We start from the raw sequence: 15,568 nt of genomic DNA, 5'->3' as shown, positions 1-15,568 counted from the left end.
ACTATCGTGTGCAGGTAGAGATGTATATACTCTATACACTGTATATGCTATACAATTAGAGATCACTACTAGAATTAAGGAAAATTTTATTGATTGTGATCCTAAATACTATTCATCACATAGGTAATAAAATCTTGCCTGACAGAAACTGTTGATATTTTGATTGCTAGAGACCAGGACATGTAAGAACAACTGTTGGCCTCCACTATTTTTCGTACTGAAAATTGGGTCACAATCCCATGCAGTGTGCTGAAACAGGTTAAGAATGAACAGACAGACAACTAGATTCTGTTTAGCAATGTCGTACACTTAGAGTAACTGAAGAAAAGTGTCTTCCAGCATCAAAGTAAAATAAAGTCAGAAGAATATCTGCCTACATTCTCAACTGAAAATTTTTGTCAAGTTGCACTTTCTGAAACGCACAGCCCATTCACACACTACCTACTTTGCTGATTAATTTTGCCTTGCCTGAAGAAGCTTTTCTTCACTTTCAGGAATTGTACCTTCTCCAAGAGTCTGTGCCCAAGTTACCATCTCCTGGTTTCTGATGCCTCCTAGGAAGGCTTGTAGAGCTCTGAAAGTTCTGAGGTATGTCAAAGTTGCTTCTGTAACTCCTCAAATACTCTGCTGGAAGCTCTGTAGCTGGAAAGACTAACATCATGAAGGAAACTGCTCTCAGGTATCCCTATCTTTTTATTTTTTAAAATAACAATCAAGATAAAAAGTACAGGGTTTTGGTACAAACAGGAACTTTACATTTAAATAGTAATTTCTAAGTTATTTCTGTTTTTGACTCACTAATATCTAAGATTGTAAAGCATTTAACCTTCAACAAAAGAACTGATTTGAGATCATAAGCTTCTTCTCACTGATTAGTTTGCCTCCCAAGGTTTTAAAGAACACAGGAATATTGCAAACCACACAATAAAACCACCACAGTAAAGATAACTAGGTCTTTCAGAAGTCTATAAGGAACTCCAGCAGCTGATTTCAAGCTGAGCAAAAGTAAGCATAAAATGAACAGCTTGAAACAGAATAGTGAGACACGTAACAAAGATTCCCCACACTAATCTTACTTCATACTGAGATTTACATGAAGCTTTAACAGCAGAGGAAGTCCTCATAATGTAGGAAAGCCTCCAATCCAAAGCTATTGAGAGGCACCAATTATTTTAAGTGATGACAGTTTTAGAGGTCTTCAAATGAGTAAATATAGTTCCTATTTTATAGCACCATGAACAGTCCACTATAACTAAGCATACCAAATCCTACTGATTCTTTAGAAAATAAATAAAACTCTTAGAAAAAACAAGTAGAAAGCTTGCTACTAGCTCTAGTGATCAACTTATTAGTTTTCACTCTATGCAAAGAAAATGGAACAATATTAAGGTGAATGAATTTAGGTGTAGATCAAAAAAATGAAGGATTATGCTGCTGGGGAGTGAAGGATTATCATCACTTACCTCCCTCATCCAGAAGCTTCCCACTCAGGGGCTGGGATGTATCTGAAGAGTAACATGTAATGGAAATTTGTAGCATTAAATTGGAATGCTGATTGGAAGCACCTGATGGAGAAGAGGTGAGAATACCTGCTGTTTTAGAAGTGTGAATAGGATAATCCCAATATCTGACTTTCTGGTCTTCTGCCCTACCACTAACTATTAAGCTTAAAATTTGTTCGGATAAAGGGGAAAAATACTACAGCAGTGAGTTGCAATAAGTTACTGGAGAACAGTTTCCCAAATGAATAAAGTAAAAAAAGGCTCAAGTTATGGTTTTTAAACTAAACCATAACCTCATGATACCAAATAGTCAAATAACCAGGCAATAATTAGCATCAAAAGGAGAAGTTTATATCGATCAGTACAGTGACACAGCCAAAAAAAACAACCAACAAACCAAAACACATTCATCATCTACCCAATACAGTATTTAAATACGTAAGTCAAGGCTGCAGAAAACAAAGTCTTACCTAGTAAGTGTGTACTCCCTGAGTCCTGAATGCAGGTTCATGGCAGAAAAAGTACCTATGCATCCACGCAATCGTTTATCTCGACCAATCTTCCACGTTACAAACAGTGGGCTGTTTTAGGGAAGGAAAAAAGAAAGACATGATCACAGAAGCACTATTGACAGTGTGGAATGTCAGTAACAGTGCCTTTCCTTTTAGGGTAATGGGAGGACTTGCATCTAAAATAATGCATCTAAGTTGCAATTCTTTTGACTTCTCTAGAAACGCTACTCATGTAATATGTTAGAAAATAAAGACTAGCAGAATACTTAATACCCAGAACAAAGTTCTGCTGGTGGCAGATAGGATAAGATGCTTAACATCCTGCACTTGACTTCTCCTGAGAATGGGAAAAGTCTCACCTCAGACATATATAAATGAAGAAGCATTTACAGAAGGGAAAAACACCTGTGTCATGTTAATTCTCCACTTGAATACACTTTGGTCTTTCACACTGATGGCAAGAAACTACCCTAGAAGTACCTGGCAAGAAGTACTTCGGAAAACAAGCAAATTTAGGAATATTCTCCAAACGTAAAGGACTACATGAACAAAGGTTATTCTTTCCACAAATCCCAGGTCATCCCCAGATTGTATTTAAGAATCTCACAAATGAACAGACGCAGAACAAAACCCCTAATAAGCTGTACATATCACATGATTTCAACCATTACAAAGAAATATTTCTGTTAACAAACAACCCTGTATTAATCCAGATAGTAAGCTAACAAGGAACTCTGCAACTTTTGGGGATGAAAGTTTTCTTTTCAGACCCATAGCATTGTATCAATACAGAAGCAACAAAAGCTAAAGAATCTTGATCTTCTCAGGAAAGTGCATATTGTTCCTGGATAACCAATCTTCTGAACTCTAAGGAAGAGACTTTCAATACTGAGATAAAGAGTGGTTATAGAGAAGAAAATCATATTTATTTTTTTTTTCCCCTAGAAAGCAAGCAAATCAAAGCAGATTATGCAAACACACCTGCTCCTTCCCTTACTGGTATGCCTAAAAAAATAAGAAGTCATTTTATTTTCTTGTCAGAATGGAATTCTAGGATGTCTCATTACTGCTACTTAAAAACGACAAGATCAGAAAACATGCTGAGACCACCCCCAAACATCAAACAGATTGAGACATTTACATATGCTTTGAAAGTTCTTGTCAACGAGTACCAACAGAAATAGCAGAGGTTATATAGCTTGTGTATTTGTACTACGAGTAGTACTAAGCTCAAACCTCTATTCATTAGTTAAAAGCACCACACAGCTACTGATGATACAAAACACAACATCTGACAGAAGATGTTTTTCCAGCATCTCAATTTCTGTGTTCCCCGACTCCTGCCTTGTTCCCCAGGAGCCACTGAAGTATCAGCATGTCTACACAGAAGACTTAAGCCTACTAAACAGAATTACTTCTCCTAATTACCTTCACAGATGTCTTCAAAGTGTAATATAGATCAAAGTTCAGAGAACACAGAGACCAAATAGGATTCTAACTGCTACGATTCCAGAAATAAGACCAAAAGAGACCTTAGGAGCTGCTAGTAGCATAAAGAAAAATTACGTTAAGTAATTTTCTTCATAAATGATCCACATTCTCTACCTTAAAAAAACTCTAGAAATAATGGGGGGAAGAACCCTAAATGAAAAATCAGAAAGTTGCCTCAAAGCCTCACTGAGTTCAAGAGCTCTGGAAACATCCTCTGATTTCCTGCTGCAATGTATCTCCTCACCTCATACCCAGCTATTCTTCTACCAACGTTGTCCTTTAGTGTAAGGAGTTCTGTTCCCTTCCTTGTTATTATTCCCCAAGTATTTATACAAAGAATTTGTATGCCTCTTCAGTCTTCGCTATGCCGGGCTAAACAGGTCACGTTCATTAAGTTTCCCTTAAAAGAACACCTATTCTGATCATCACAACTCTTCTCAACACCTTATTCCAGTTTCAATTCGCTGTCTTGAACACTGGTAACCAGACCTGCATGTAGAGTTATTACTGAGGAGGGTCTTGCACCTGCAGTAGTGCTTGTGTCTCTGAAGTACCCACACTGCTTCCTTTTAGGATTGAGTCTCACAGCCTAATACAAAGTCCAAGTCTGCCATTCATAGCTTTAAAGAGCACTTCTATTCCTACACTAAAGAGGCAATACAAAACTTCCTCATATGAACTAGGCAAACTATGCAAAGAATTTATGTTTCTTTCTAGAAATGTTCTTCACTTTTTATTGGCATCCCTGGTTTCTACTCCCTCTTTTCTCCAGGCCTTCAATGCTTTTCACATGCTTTAGAGCTAGTAATAATCCACAAATAAACTTGACAAATTATAGCCTCAGAGCTCAGGTTTGCAGTACAGTGCCAAATTCCAGGTATTGACATCATGAACAGCTACGTAAATACGTAACTTTTCTACTTGCAAAAATTCCTTATTTTCCCCTTTTATGTGTTTCCTTCAAAAAAGTTTTTGTTGTTGTCTGCGTTGTTTTTTTGTGAGCAACATCTTGTTACACCTGAAATGAAAACGTGCACCTCTAGGCACCCGAAAGATGCGAAGATCTTCAGCAGAAGCAGAAGAGGAGGCAGATGTGATGCTCAGGAGTCCCTTTTATCCCACAACACACAGGATACGCATCGCTTGCTGGAGATCTGGGTCGTCTTTTTGCCTGAAGAAGTTTGAACCCACATATCCCACATGAATGCCAGAGTGTACTGGGGAGGAGCACTCTCATCCTTCTGGCTCAGGCTCCCTCCCACCTAGTATGAAGATTTGGTCGTGGTTTTTTTTTTGTTGTTGTTGTTGTTGTTGTTGTTTTAAACATTCATTAAAGCAGATGCAGCTACTGCCCGTGACAACTCTAACACTCAGCTTCGTGCCATTCTCTTACTCAGTACAGGTGAAGCATCTCATTTTTTTTTAAATGAAACAAAAAAGCTCTGGGCTTGGGAGTGAGCCCTTTTGAACCAAGAGACTTGGAAATGTACCCGTCTGAGGGGTTACCCAGCTGCTCCCCACGGTGCCGGGGACCTCTGACACAGCCTTCTGTTAGCATGAACAGCCCAATCTGCACAGAGCACCCTGAATACCCAGAAGCTGAAGAATGGTGGAAGATGTTTCAGAGTGCACAGAGGCAGAAGGAGGGACCAAACCCAGACCCTAGGAAACTTCTGCAAACTTCTCAATCATTTCCCTTTCATGAGGTTCTTCATTTTATGATGGGAGAGGAACTAAAGGTTATGAGCTAAACACTGAAAAAATATTTCCATCTAAAGCTGCTCACTGCTGTCAGCAAATTCACAAGTGACCTGACGATAACAAACACTTTCCAAGCAGCCATTGCCTAATTTATTATTTATCAAGAGGCCTTGCCCAGCCCTTATCTACATCTTGCACAGCAGACAACTGTTTCATTTATCTGCTACACCAGCTGGTAACCAGATGATTACACATTGTTTGCCCTCTGCTTTCATTTGGGAAACTGAGTTGAAGAGACAGTTGCTGCATTGTAAAGATTTAAACTAATATTGTTTTCTGATATAAAACTGCTGTCATCGAAAGAGGCATGCATAAATGCAATAAGAGATACTGCTGTCTTAACAGACTAAAACATACGCATATACTCAACATCCCACTCATCCTAGGTACCGACCTCAAATGTTAGCCAGAAAAAGCGTGGCTGAAGAACAGTAACATGGGTCACCCAGAGCCCTGCCCCATGTGTCACTTCAGCTACTATTACACTGTTTTCATTAATGAAGAAACTAGGACAGCCATGTAACTTCAGTTGAGCATTAATCCGTTGCAACTTGTGCAGTGCTCCAGTTCTGCACAGGAAGATGACGAGGTATAAACCCACATAAACACTGAAAGAAAGAATCACAAGGATTGTCTTATTCACTGTGCTTACCCCAGTGTCCTGAGCATATTTCTTGTTCACGTTTTACCAGAAAAAAGCCAAAAAAAACCCAACTCTAATCAAAACTATTGACCTGCTTGCTATGACTCCATACTGAAAATTCCTCAATTGAAAGAAAAGTGCGCGAGCTATTTTAGTAATCAGTCAGCTATCACAGTAAGAGTCAGCACGCCAACAGCTTACACTGGCACTGGGTAGTCAGCACTGTTAAAAATATACTCGTTTAATATAAAGCAGCGCTGACTACAAGCTGACTTTCATTTACCAACATACTTAACTGAAAAGTGAAGTGATTCTTTAATTTGGAGGGTGGGAGGAGAGGCAGAAAGCATGAAAAGATGGGTCTTATTCTAGTGCCATGAGAAGTACTACGAGAAGCTTCTCCTCCGTGTTATGGATGGGAAGAAAAAGGGGAGGGAGGGAAGTAGAGAGGAAAGGAGGGGTAACTCCTTTAATAAGGATATTTATTTATCAAAGATGAGCAAGGACTTCCCTGGTTCCAGTTGAAGATTCCCAAATAATGGGAAACTTGTAAAGTTAAACTATTTTAATTTAATGAGTGGGGAGGTAAACTGGTATTAAGACATTTTAGCAGTAGTTATTTAACCATTTTTATAAAAAGAGAAGGCGGCTGTAGGGTCAGACATTTAAAGAGTCACTGCCGCCGTCCCTTTGTAGGACCAGAGCGCTTTCACTTCAGCTCCAAGGATTTCCACCTACAGCACACTCAGGAGGTACTCTGAACAAGCTAAGATGCAGAAGACAGTGTTTTCCCTTTTGTTTTACCGAAGTGCAAGCTACTGTTTCTGACTTTTACAAATGTTAACATGTCTTTTTTTTTTTTTTTTTTTTAACTTAACTCGTGTCTTATTCAGAATCACACTAAAACTGTCAAGAATGCTGACCAGTCATGTAAGATTGCTTCAAACTAGAAACTAAAGTTTATCATCAGAACAGTCAGCTGAGAGCCTTCGCACGACCGGTGTCAGCCTTACTCAGAATCACAGACAGCAGTCTCCCTATTAACTGAGGCAATTCAAGCTTTGTTAGACTCCAGGCTGTGGCATGGATGTCTCAACTCAGTGAGCTAATGCACATTACTCAATGTAAGAGAAAATAGCTTAGTAATGAAGGAGGTGTGGCCACGCACACTGATAAATCCTAGTGAGGGCATCAGCGCACATGCTCCTCAGCGCAGGAGAAGGGAAGTATGTTGAAAGTATCTAGGTCTGTGATGAAAGGAAAAACTTGATGGATGATATTTTGGAACCAGTCACTAACAACAAAAATCTGGTGGGTGCCCTTCTGGAACACAGTCAGAAAAGCACATGGTGTGCTCCAAGGCCTACCAGACTCGTAAGGCACAAGAAAGGCAAGTCAGCTCTTGGAGTGTGCTGGTGGCTCCTCTCCCTCTTGTTGTTGTTTTTGTTCTTTTGTTTTTAATCTCAGAGGGTGTGGAAATTAAATTAAGAAGCCCTTCTAGATTTGATTCCAATAGCTTCCTGACTGCCTCCCTCCCACTTGGAAAAATTTTCAAGTGAGAGGGACTATGAGAAGACAAGAACTGATGCACCTTCAAAAAGGGAAAAATGGAAAAAAAAACCCACAACCCACATCAACTGTAATTGGTGGACCAATATAGTAAATACCAGCTAGAAAAAAAAGTAAATGTTGGTGGCTAGAATAAGAAGAAATACCATTTGAGCAAATTAGATTGTTTTTAAGTACTTTGAACCAGCTAAAGTTAAAGCTGAGCTGTATTTAAAGTAACTGAAGCAGTCCCAGAACAAAAATAGTTGCTTTCGACAATGCATAATCAAGGGATGAGATGCCAGGATACAGCAAGAAAGAAAACTTAAAGCCAGAAGAAGGCAAAGAAAAAAAGAAAAAAAAAGCTTTTTTTGCTGGGTGAATTTTAGGATGCTTTAGTTTCAGCACAGTGAGCTCCAATTCATAGAGAAACACTATAAGAAGAATTCCCACAAAGCAAGACAGTCAAACTTGACAAGCCTATTTCACATCAAACCAAACTTGGCTTCTGTATGAAGCTTTGCCAGCTAGGGAGAATTAAAACACATCATATCTTAACTGTAGTGAGGCTTTTTGATATCATTGTATAAGCAAGGTGGCAAAACATGGTCCAGATGACTTATTTGTGAGCCAGGATCGAAACTGTCCACCACTGAAACAGCTTACCATCAAAACAGTGCATCACCAATCAGTGCTCTACAGAAGCATATCCCATGTGCGGTATTACTTGTCTTGCTTCAGTCAATGCTTTCATTGATTATCTGAGTGATGGGAAAGACAACACTTAATAAACGTGCACCACAAGGGTGCTGCAAAGCAGAAGATGACCTTGTCAAACCAAAGGCCTGCACGGCAATAGAAAGAAAGGAATTCTACAGAGTATAATTTAGTAAGAGAAAAGTTTTATGCTTAGATGGGAGTAATTTAACGATAGAAATAGCGTGGCACAAGTGAGCTTACAGCAATTCTGAAATTAAAGACATCTAGTCTATGTAGAAGGTAAATAAACTCTGTACTGGGAAGTAAACGCACGCTGAATAGCCAGACAAAAGCAGCAAGACCCTGGTAAGGCCTAGGCTTCCATAGAAACAAATGGAAATAATGGTCCAGTAAAGGTTCTGACTAATAGAAGTATCCAGAAGCAAGTGGTAGGAGCCACCAGAGACCTGCTAGCTGTTACCTAGACAAAGCAGATGGAAAAGATGGTTTAAGCTCAAAAAGAGGAGTCTATGCGTAACAGCTATCATATATGAAAAAAGTTTTTTTTACAAAGGTGGTGAAAATAATCTGTCCTCCATATCCATGGTAGGTAGTTCCAGAAACAATAGGACTAAATTACAGTAGGAAAAAATTGAGTCAGATGTTAATTAATTTTCAAAATCCTTATGGTAAGAAGCACGTGCACATGGACCCCCTTCCTGGAAAGGAGTATGGCTGCCATCATCAGACTATCTTTGAAGGCCTCCACAAGTAGGCCATTATCAGGAATACTGTAAATACATCTGGTTCTGCCATGTAACAAGCGGACAGACCAAATGGCTTCCTGATATTCACTGCAGACTCATTTGCTGATTCTGTGTGATACAACCTAAGACAGCAAAGGGACAGTTCACATACAAAACTACTGGTTAAGTTGCGGGACTGACAACTGTCCTTACAAACTTCTAGTATCAGACATAAAACATCCAGGAAAAAGCACATTCATCTCAAACACTTCTACACATTCACTTCTCTGCAGCAGTGTTACAGAAATGAGCAGAGATGATTAACATTATTTATACTCTAAAGATCAGAGAACATTACTGAGCAGCTTCAGCAAGGTTCAGGGTACTAGTCAAGGTTTCCTTTGGAGCATAAGCATTTTCTGAATCACAAATAGCAGCCAGCTAAAGGTGCTGAAGAAACTACAAGTTCAAAACAGACTCTAAAGTAAAAAAAAACTGGAGAAAACCATGGTATTTTTCCTAATCTGAATACCAATATAAAAAACCTCTCAGGGGTAGGGCAATTTTTGTCACTTCTCTTTCGCAAGAACTAGCTCCCTTTAAAGGCTTCTAGTTTCTCCTTCAGCTAGTTTTTCCACTACAGTGCCTCTTAACACATATTTTGTAAAAGAACACAAAACACTACTTGCTTGACTACTTTTATACAATAGGAAAAAGAACTAGTTGCTGAGTACTGCCTGAAATCGATTACTCTCCATGTGCCCAGTTACACACACACACACCACATCCAGCTCCCTTACCTGGAGAAAGACTTCCTCTAGCAAAATTCAGAAGACTGAGCTTGTTTGAAAAACAAAAACAAAAAAACACACCACGTTTCCCCTAATGGGGTAATTCTGTCTGCGATGATGTTCTTCTTCCTCATGGGGAAATACACTGACATTCTTAAAAAGAGTCTATGCTGTGTTACTTCCTCAATACATTCAGTCAACGAGGGCAACTCATTATTGTCAACACACAGTGATCCAAACACAAACATCACTGCATGCTAACTTCAGATAATAGGTGTGAGATCAGCAAATTTTTACTTTAAAACCTATATAATTACTCAAAAATTACCAACTACTTCTGAGGGCACAGCATATTATTTCAGTCATTACTAACACTAAATGATCAAAATGAGCAACTCTTCACAATACTCTATTTCAGAAACAAGCATTCAGAGATTTATTTCCTCACCCATACAACAGACTTGGTATTTTGGTGGTTTTCCTGCAATCATAACGTGCCCCTGAGAGATGAGCCTTGCAATCAGAATGTCAACTGCTAGGTGTGAATTTGTTAGCAAGTTCTGCTTATCTAAGCAGATAATCTTAAGGAAGGTCAGAAAGCAGCTACTATTTTAAGAAAATCTAGTTTAAATAACAGCATAATCGGGGTTAAAAATAAAGGGGAGTGCTTAATAGAAAGTCATTTTCTAAGGCAAACCCATAAAAGCATAATTAAGATTGCATTCAATTCATCAATTGAAATTAAAATGAGAAAAATATATGAATTGTCAAATGTAATCAGGTGACACGCAGTTCATTCAGCAGCAGAACCAGAGCTGCTATTCTTATAATGGCATGTTACCATTACACAAGTTGAGACAAGATGGGCAGCACTCCAGGAAGGTGAAGACAGAAATAACAATTTATAGGGCGAGGGGGGATGGAGAGCACTTTGGTACGTCCAGATGGACACTCAGTCAGACACTACTCCACAGCCACCGTCTGCCTTGGGCACTTTCTCCCTCTAATTCTCCTAAGACAATCCAGCAACTTCATGAAATAAATGGAGTTTCTACAACATATGTTTCTGAGTTCGTTGTTCACTTTGCTAAAATAAATATTTACACATAACAAAATCCAGAACTACTCAGAAATCACACTAGTTGGTTATGTAGGCTTACTTAGCATCGCTAAAAAAAGATCTGAAGGCTTGCAGTTCCTCAGAGGAACAAAACCAACAACAAAAGTTACATTCCACATAGGCAGAGAAGCACAGCTCAGAACAAAATCAGGTCTACGCACCTCTGTCCTCAGAACAGTTCTAAACACTGCCAGCCCACAAGTGTGTCTGAAACTAAACATAAGGACTTGAAGCACTGCGTAACTGCACTTTCAAGAAACAACCTCTAAAACCATTGTATTTGTCAGAGTGCCATATGGGAGCCAAACTGAGAGCGCCTAGGCTGCAGCAGCATCAAGTCACCAGGCACACAGATATCTTCAGGACAGCACCTTCCATGCAGGCCATCCATCCAGAACTTGCTTTCTTAGGGTTACCGAATCATCGTCAAGGCTATGTATCTGCTTTCAGGATGAGAAACTGGAATTTTCCTCTGAAACGTAATGTTTCTTCCCCAAATTCCCACAATGACAGGTGAGGCTGTGCACAAACCAGGCTCATTTGTGGGACTGGTTGGCTGCAGTGCCTGCAGACATCCAGCCATGCACACAGGCACTAACGAGAAGGTTATACCAGTTAATCAGCTCACACCACCTCTGATTACACTATTTCAGCAATGTTCCAGGCTGCTCTCCAGCACCACGAGCTCCAAGATCATCAAGCAGTTTTATATCTCCATCAGCAGATGTCAGCTTTATACACCTGGAGAGCTGCTAAGTCATTAAACTAAATTAAGTCACCTAGACTTCAGAACTTCAGTCCCTGAGGCTGTCCTTTGGCCACCAAAGCCATCCGTATTTCCAAGACATTAAGGAGTTTAAGTGAGGATCCAACACAGGTCCTATGCAGTTACGCCAGAGCTCACTTGCCCCAGGAAACATCTGGTTTGGGGGTTTGAGCTCCCAGTACAGCAGGGCAGATTTCTCAGCTGTTTTTAAATCAAACCTTAGAAACAGTTCTCTCCATACAGCAATGGAGACAGCCTTCCAGATACGACCTAAGTATTAGCCAATGCAACATCACTAGGCTATTCCAGCACCCTGGCTGCCGATCTTAGCAACAGTGTTCACAGAGCCTCAGTGTTTACTATTTCTTGTCAGAATCACGCATGCAACAGGGAAACCATTAGTCATTTCAGATTTCAAATAGTCTTTGCAATGATAAAGAACAGTGGCATGCAGCTGTCACCCACACAAAAAAGGGAGGAGAGGATACAGCTTCAGAATAGACATGAGGAAGGGGAAAAAAAAGCAGGGAGAAATAGAAGTGAAAACCCACAGTTCTGCCAGAAGTCTGTGGAAATGAAGGAAAAACAAATAAAAAAAGAAATAATCACCTTTTTCACCTTCCTCTGAATGCTGAGCAGAACAAGTCAGCGAGCTTTAAATAATAGAAGCTACTGAAATAAGAAGGAACTACCAGAACAGGACAGGGGTTTACATACTCTTTAAAACATCCGTGGCAACCGTGATGCCAAAGCTCCTCACCAGGGTGTTATCACAGCCCTTTCTGCGATCATGCACAGCATGATCCCCCGCTCTTCCATATTTACCTCTGGCTAGTCGGTTTAGCCTTCTATCTTGTAAACTTCTGCTAATCCTATCCAAGCCCAGGCCAGCAAGGTAAACATATGGACTTTGGAAACAAATAAAAAATATATCTCCATTTTAACATCGTCGTTGTCTTGTCCCATTTCCCCCTCCCATCCCCCCAAAAAATCATATTGTTTTACATACATCTCCCCAAACTGGCCCAAGGGAAGTGTTCAACCCCAGGGCCGCCTCCCGCAGTGCTCCCAGGCGGGCACTTATCAGCACAGCATGGCCATGCTGGGGGCAGACAGGACAGCTCTGCACTTGGCCAGCACCTCCTGGCTCTTGTGAAGCACCAGCACAGGAACTGCTCTCTGGGTACTGTTTCATAACTATGTAACACCCCTCAGATCGGCACTACCAACCTCGTGCAATTTGAGATGTGACAAGGTATTATACAGTGGGAATAAATAACCAGAACCACAATTTATTCAAGGAACATTTACAGAAATGCCGCAGCAGTGTCTGCTGTCACTACTGCTCAAGGGAAAGGTGATGAAAAGAATGGCACTGGGGAAGAAGCCACAGAAGCTCATCTCTACGCAGCTCCTTATGGAAACAGCAGCACACTGTGCGTCCTCAATGCCAAACCTCATCGGTACATGCAAATATCAACACCAATTGTTTATTGGCAAACTGACAGCTGAAGTGTTTACTTCCCTCTCCAGCAGACTCCAAACTCATTATACTTCAAAATATCTTCTCCTGCCCATCGTGCTCATTTTTACATTTCCTATTCTCAGCATTTTTATCCTTTGTTTTTCTTTTTCTTCCCTTCTTCTTCTCCCTTTTGCATTCATCCTCCCTCCCTCCCTCATTGTTTTCATACCTTACTCTATTCTCCCCTGTGACCAGCTCTTGAGAAGAGGGAAGAGGAAATAAAGTAATACTTGGGCTACTGCTTGCCACACACCCATTGCAAGTCTGTTTGGCTTAAGGTCTTCTCCCAAAATGGGTCCCCCTACTTGCTTTCATTGATCCTAGAACCCTCACTTTGATTAAAACACTTGGAGCATTCAGCACATTCCCAAAAACTCGGTACAACATTAGGAAAAGGTCGATTCTGAATTTTAGAATGAGTGTGAAAATTCAGCTCCTCTTTTCAGAGTGTTGCAGCAGTGTGCACGTGCCCACGTACTAAGCACACCCAGGGCAAGGAGCAAACCTCCAGATCAACTTGTGCTCTACTGCCAGAAGAAACCAAGAATAGGCATCAATGTGTTCTAGGTTATTAAGACACAGTAACTTGAAGTATTTAATAAAATGGTACAGTGATATACATGTTTACATTATAAAACTGTTCACTGACCTACTTTAGCAAGTTTTTCCCCAGTCGCACTATTATGAAGCAGAGCAGAAAATCAAACTTTGTAACTATGAAGTTAATAAATCAATTCAGTGTCATTACAAATTATTAAAGTTATTACCTCAGAGTCTGCAACTCACCTGATTATGACTTTCTATGGGGCATATTTAAATATTCCTGAGAAATGCAACTCTGCATCCTGATACCTTCATTATTATTCATACATCATACCTCTTCTAATGAATTTAAACTGTGTCATACACTAAAACTACTGGTTTGTTACACCTTCATTCATAAGAGCTATTAAAGCAAAGCTGGTATTTTCTCCCTACCTATTGATACCTCTCATAGTCCAGAAAACAAGTTCTGCAGCAGCAGACAGCCAAACCAGGAAAGTGTTGCATATGATTTAATATGTAGTTTGCATCTAATACCTTTGGCTGCATTAGGGCTGTTGCAGAGTGGATAGGACACAGCCAGTCACCTCCCCATCCAGTTTCCAAGGAAACAGAGCAACTGAAAACATACAGTGCTCCCATATCTAAAAACAACTTTGCACCTCAAAACTCACATATTCAACATGGTCAGATTAACAGAAGTTAGCAAATTAACATGCAGTTAAAAGGACTGGCGTTACTTATCTCTCCAAAGCGATACCATGCAGACTGCTATCAAGGAGAAGCAAGTATCCTCAGTTAGAGATATCAATATTAAAGTGAAACTTTTCTAAGAATTCAAAAGTCCTCCTAAAACACATAACTGAAAGTTTTGCTAGTCAAAGTGGAAGCAATCGTACTACAAGATGTTTAATGTATAGTTTATGATCATTCTATCTGCAAACTGGAATTGAGATTCAATACTTCCAGTGAAAACACTTTCCTTCAAGTAGTTTTTTTTTCCCCAGTGACATCTTCCAAAGGATTGAACACGAGTCTTTCTAAAATTCTGTGAAGTCAAATATATCCAAAACCAAAAGTTTTAAGAACACCCATTCAAAATGCTTTGAAAAGCCACATAAAGACCCAAAAGTGCTTTCCTGTGAAGAATAGTGAATACGATGCTGAAGGCACCGCATAAGAATAGTTCCAGCTCCTGGATTCTCTCTTCTCCAAAGCCACTGGAAACTCATTTGAAAGAATGCAACACACATGATTAATGAGCTGCCAGTACACGTTTCCTCTTCAGTTGTTAGCAACACGATTCAGAACTAGTTGAAAAGTTGAAAAAGCATTCTGAGGGCAACAGAAATCTGAAAGTTAAGCTCCACATCACTTCCACTCTTACAAGAGGTAGGGAAACACAGAGACCATTTCCAGCATGCTCAGAAGTAGTCACTGCATATCAGCTACAAGCCAAGAGCCAGAGAATATTTTGCATAGATTTCAGACAGCAGCTTAAAACAGAACTCCTACCTTTAGAGTCTACACATACTACCTTAAAAGAAAGTCTGTTCTCGTTGCCAAAGAGACCGATTTTTTCCTTCCAATTACTTGACACTTCTGCCCAAACTGCCAGTGACCGTTCAGAACTGGGATGCTGGGCTTTTTTGTTCTGTTTTCATTCTGCTGAAATATTATCTGAAACAGCTGGTCAAGGCATCAATGAAAAAGAAGAAACTGTAGTAATTAAAAGGTCACATAAGATCATATTAGAGACATAACTAGGATTCTCCTATTAGAAATGATTCATAACTTACACTTCAGTGCATTTCAGCTACCTGTGAGACAAGTTCTTCTTTCAAAGTATTAGATGAATGAGAAGAAGCAAGGAGAAATGTACAAAGCTTGGTCTGGAAAAAGAGCTCTCTTAAATTCACAT

At 39.8% G+C, this 15,568-nt stretch overlaps 1 protein-coding gene across 9 annotated transcripts in view; it reads right to left on the bottom strand.

The window, feature by feature from the left end:
- Nucleotides 1-15,568, bottom strand: part of AMMECR1 (AMMECR nuclear protein 1) — a 100,458-nt gene that overhangs the window by 36,796 nt on the left and 48,094 nt on the right. For all 9 annotated transcript variants that reach the window (XR_005859824.2, XR_006939086.1, XR_005859826.2 and 6 more), the window contains exon 3: nucleotides 1,973-2,083. Coding sequence is in view for 3 of the 9 variants with exons in the window: in XM_025150074.3 (XP_025005842.2) it covers nucleotides 1,973-2,083 (111 nt within the window). In the remaining 6 variants the exon portion in view is untranslated. The remainder of the gene's footprint in view (nucleotides 1-1,972; nucleotides 2,084-15,568) is intronic.

This window comes from Gallus gallus, chromosome 4 (genome assembly GCF_016699485.2).
Source record: "Gallus gallus isolate bGalGal1 chromosome 4, bGalGal1.mat.broiler.GRCg7b, whole genome shotgun sequence".
Lineage (NCBI taxonomy): Eukaryota > Metazoa > Chordata > Aves > Galliformes > Phasianidae > Gallus > Gallus gallus.
Note: the sequence above shows the minus strand (reverse complement) of the source record. Positions and strands in the feature narration are given on the sequence as shown.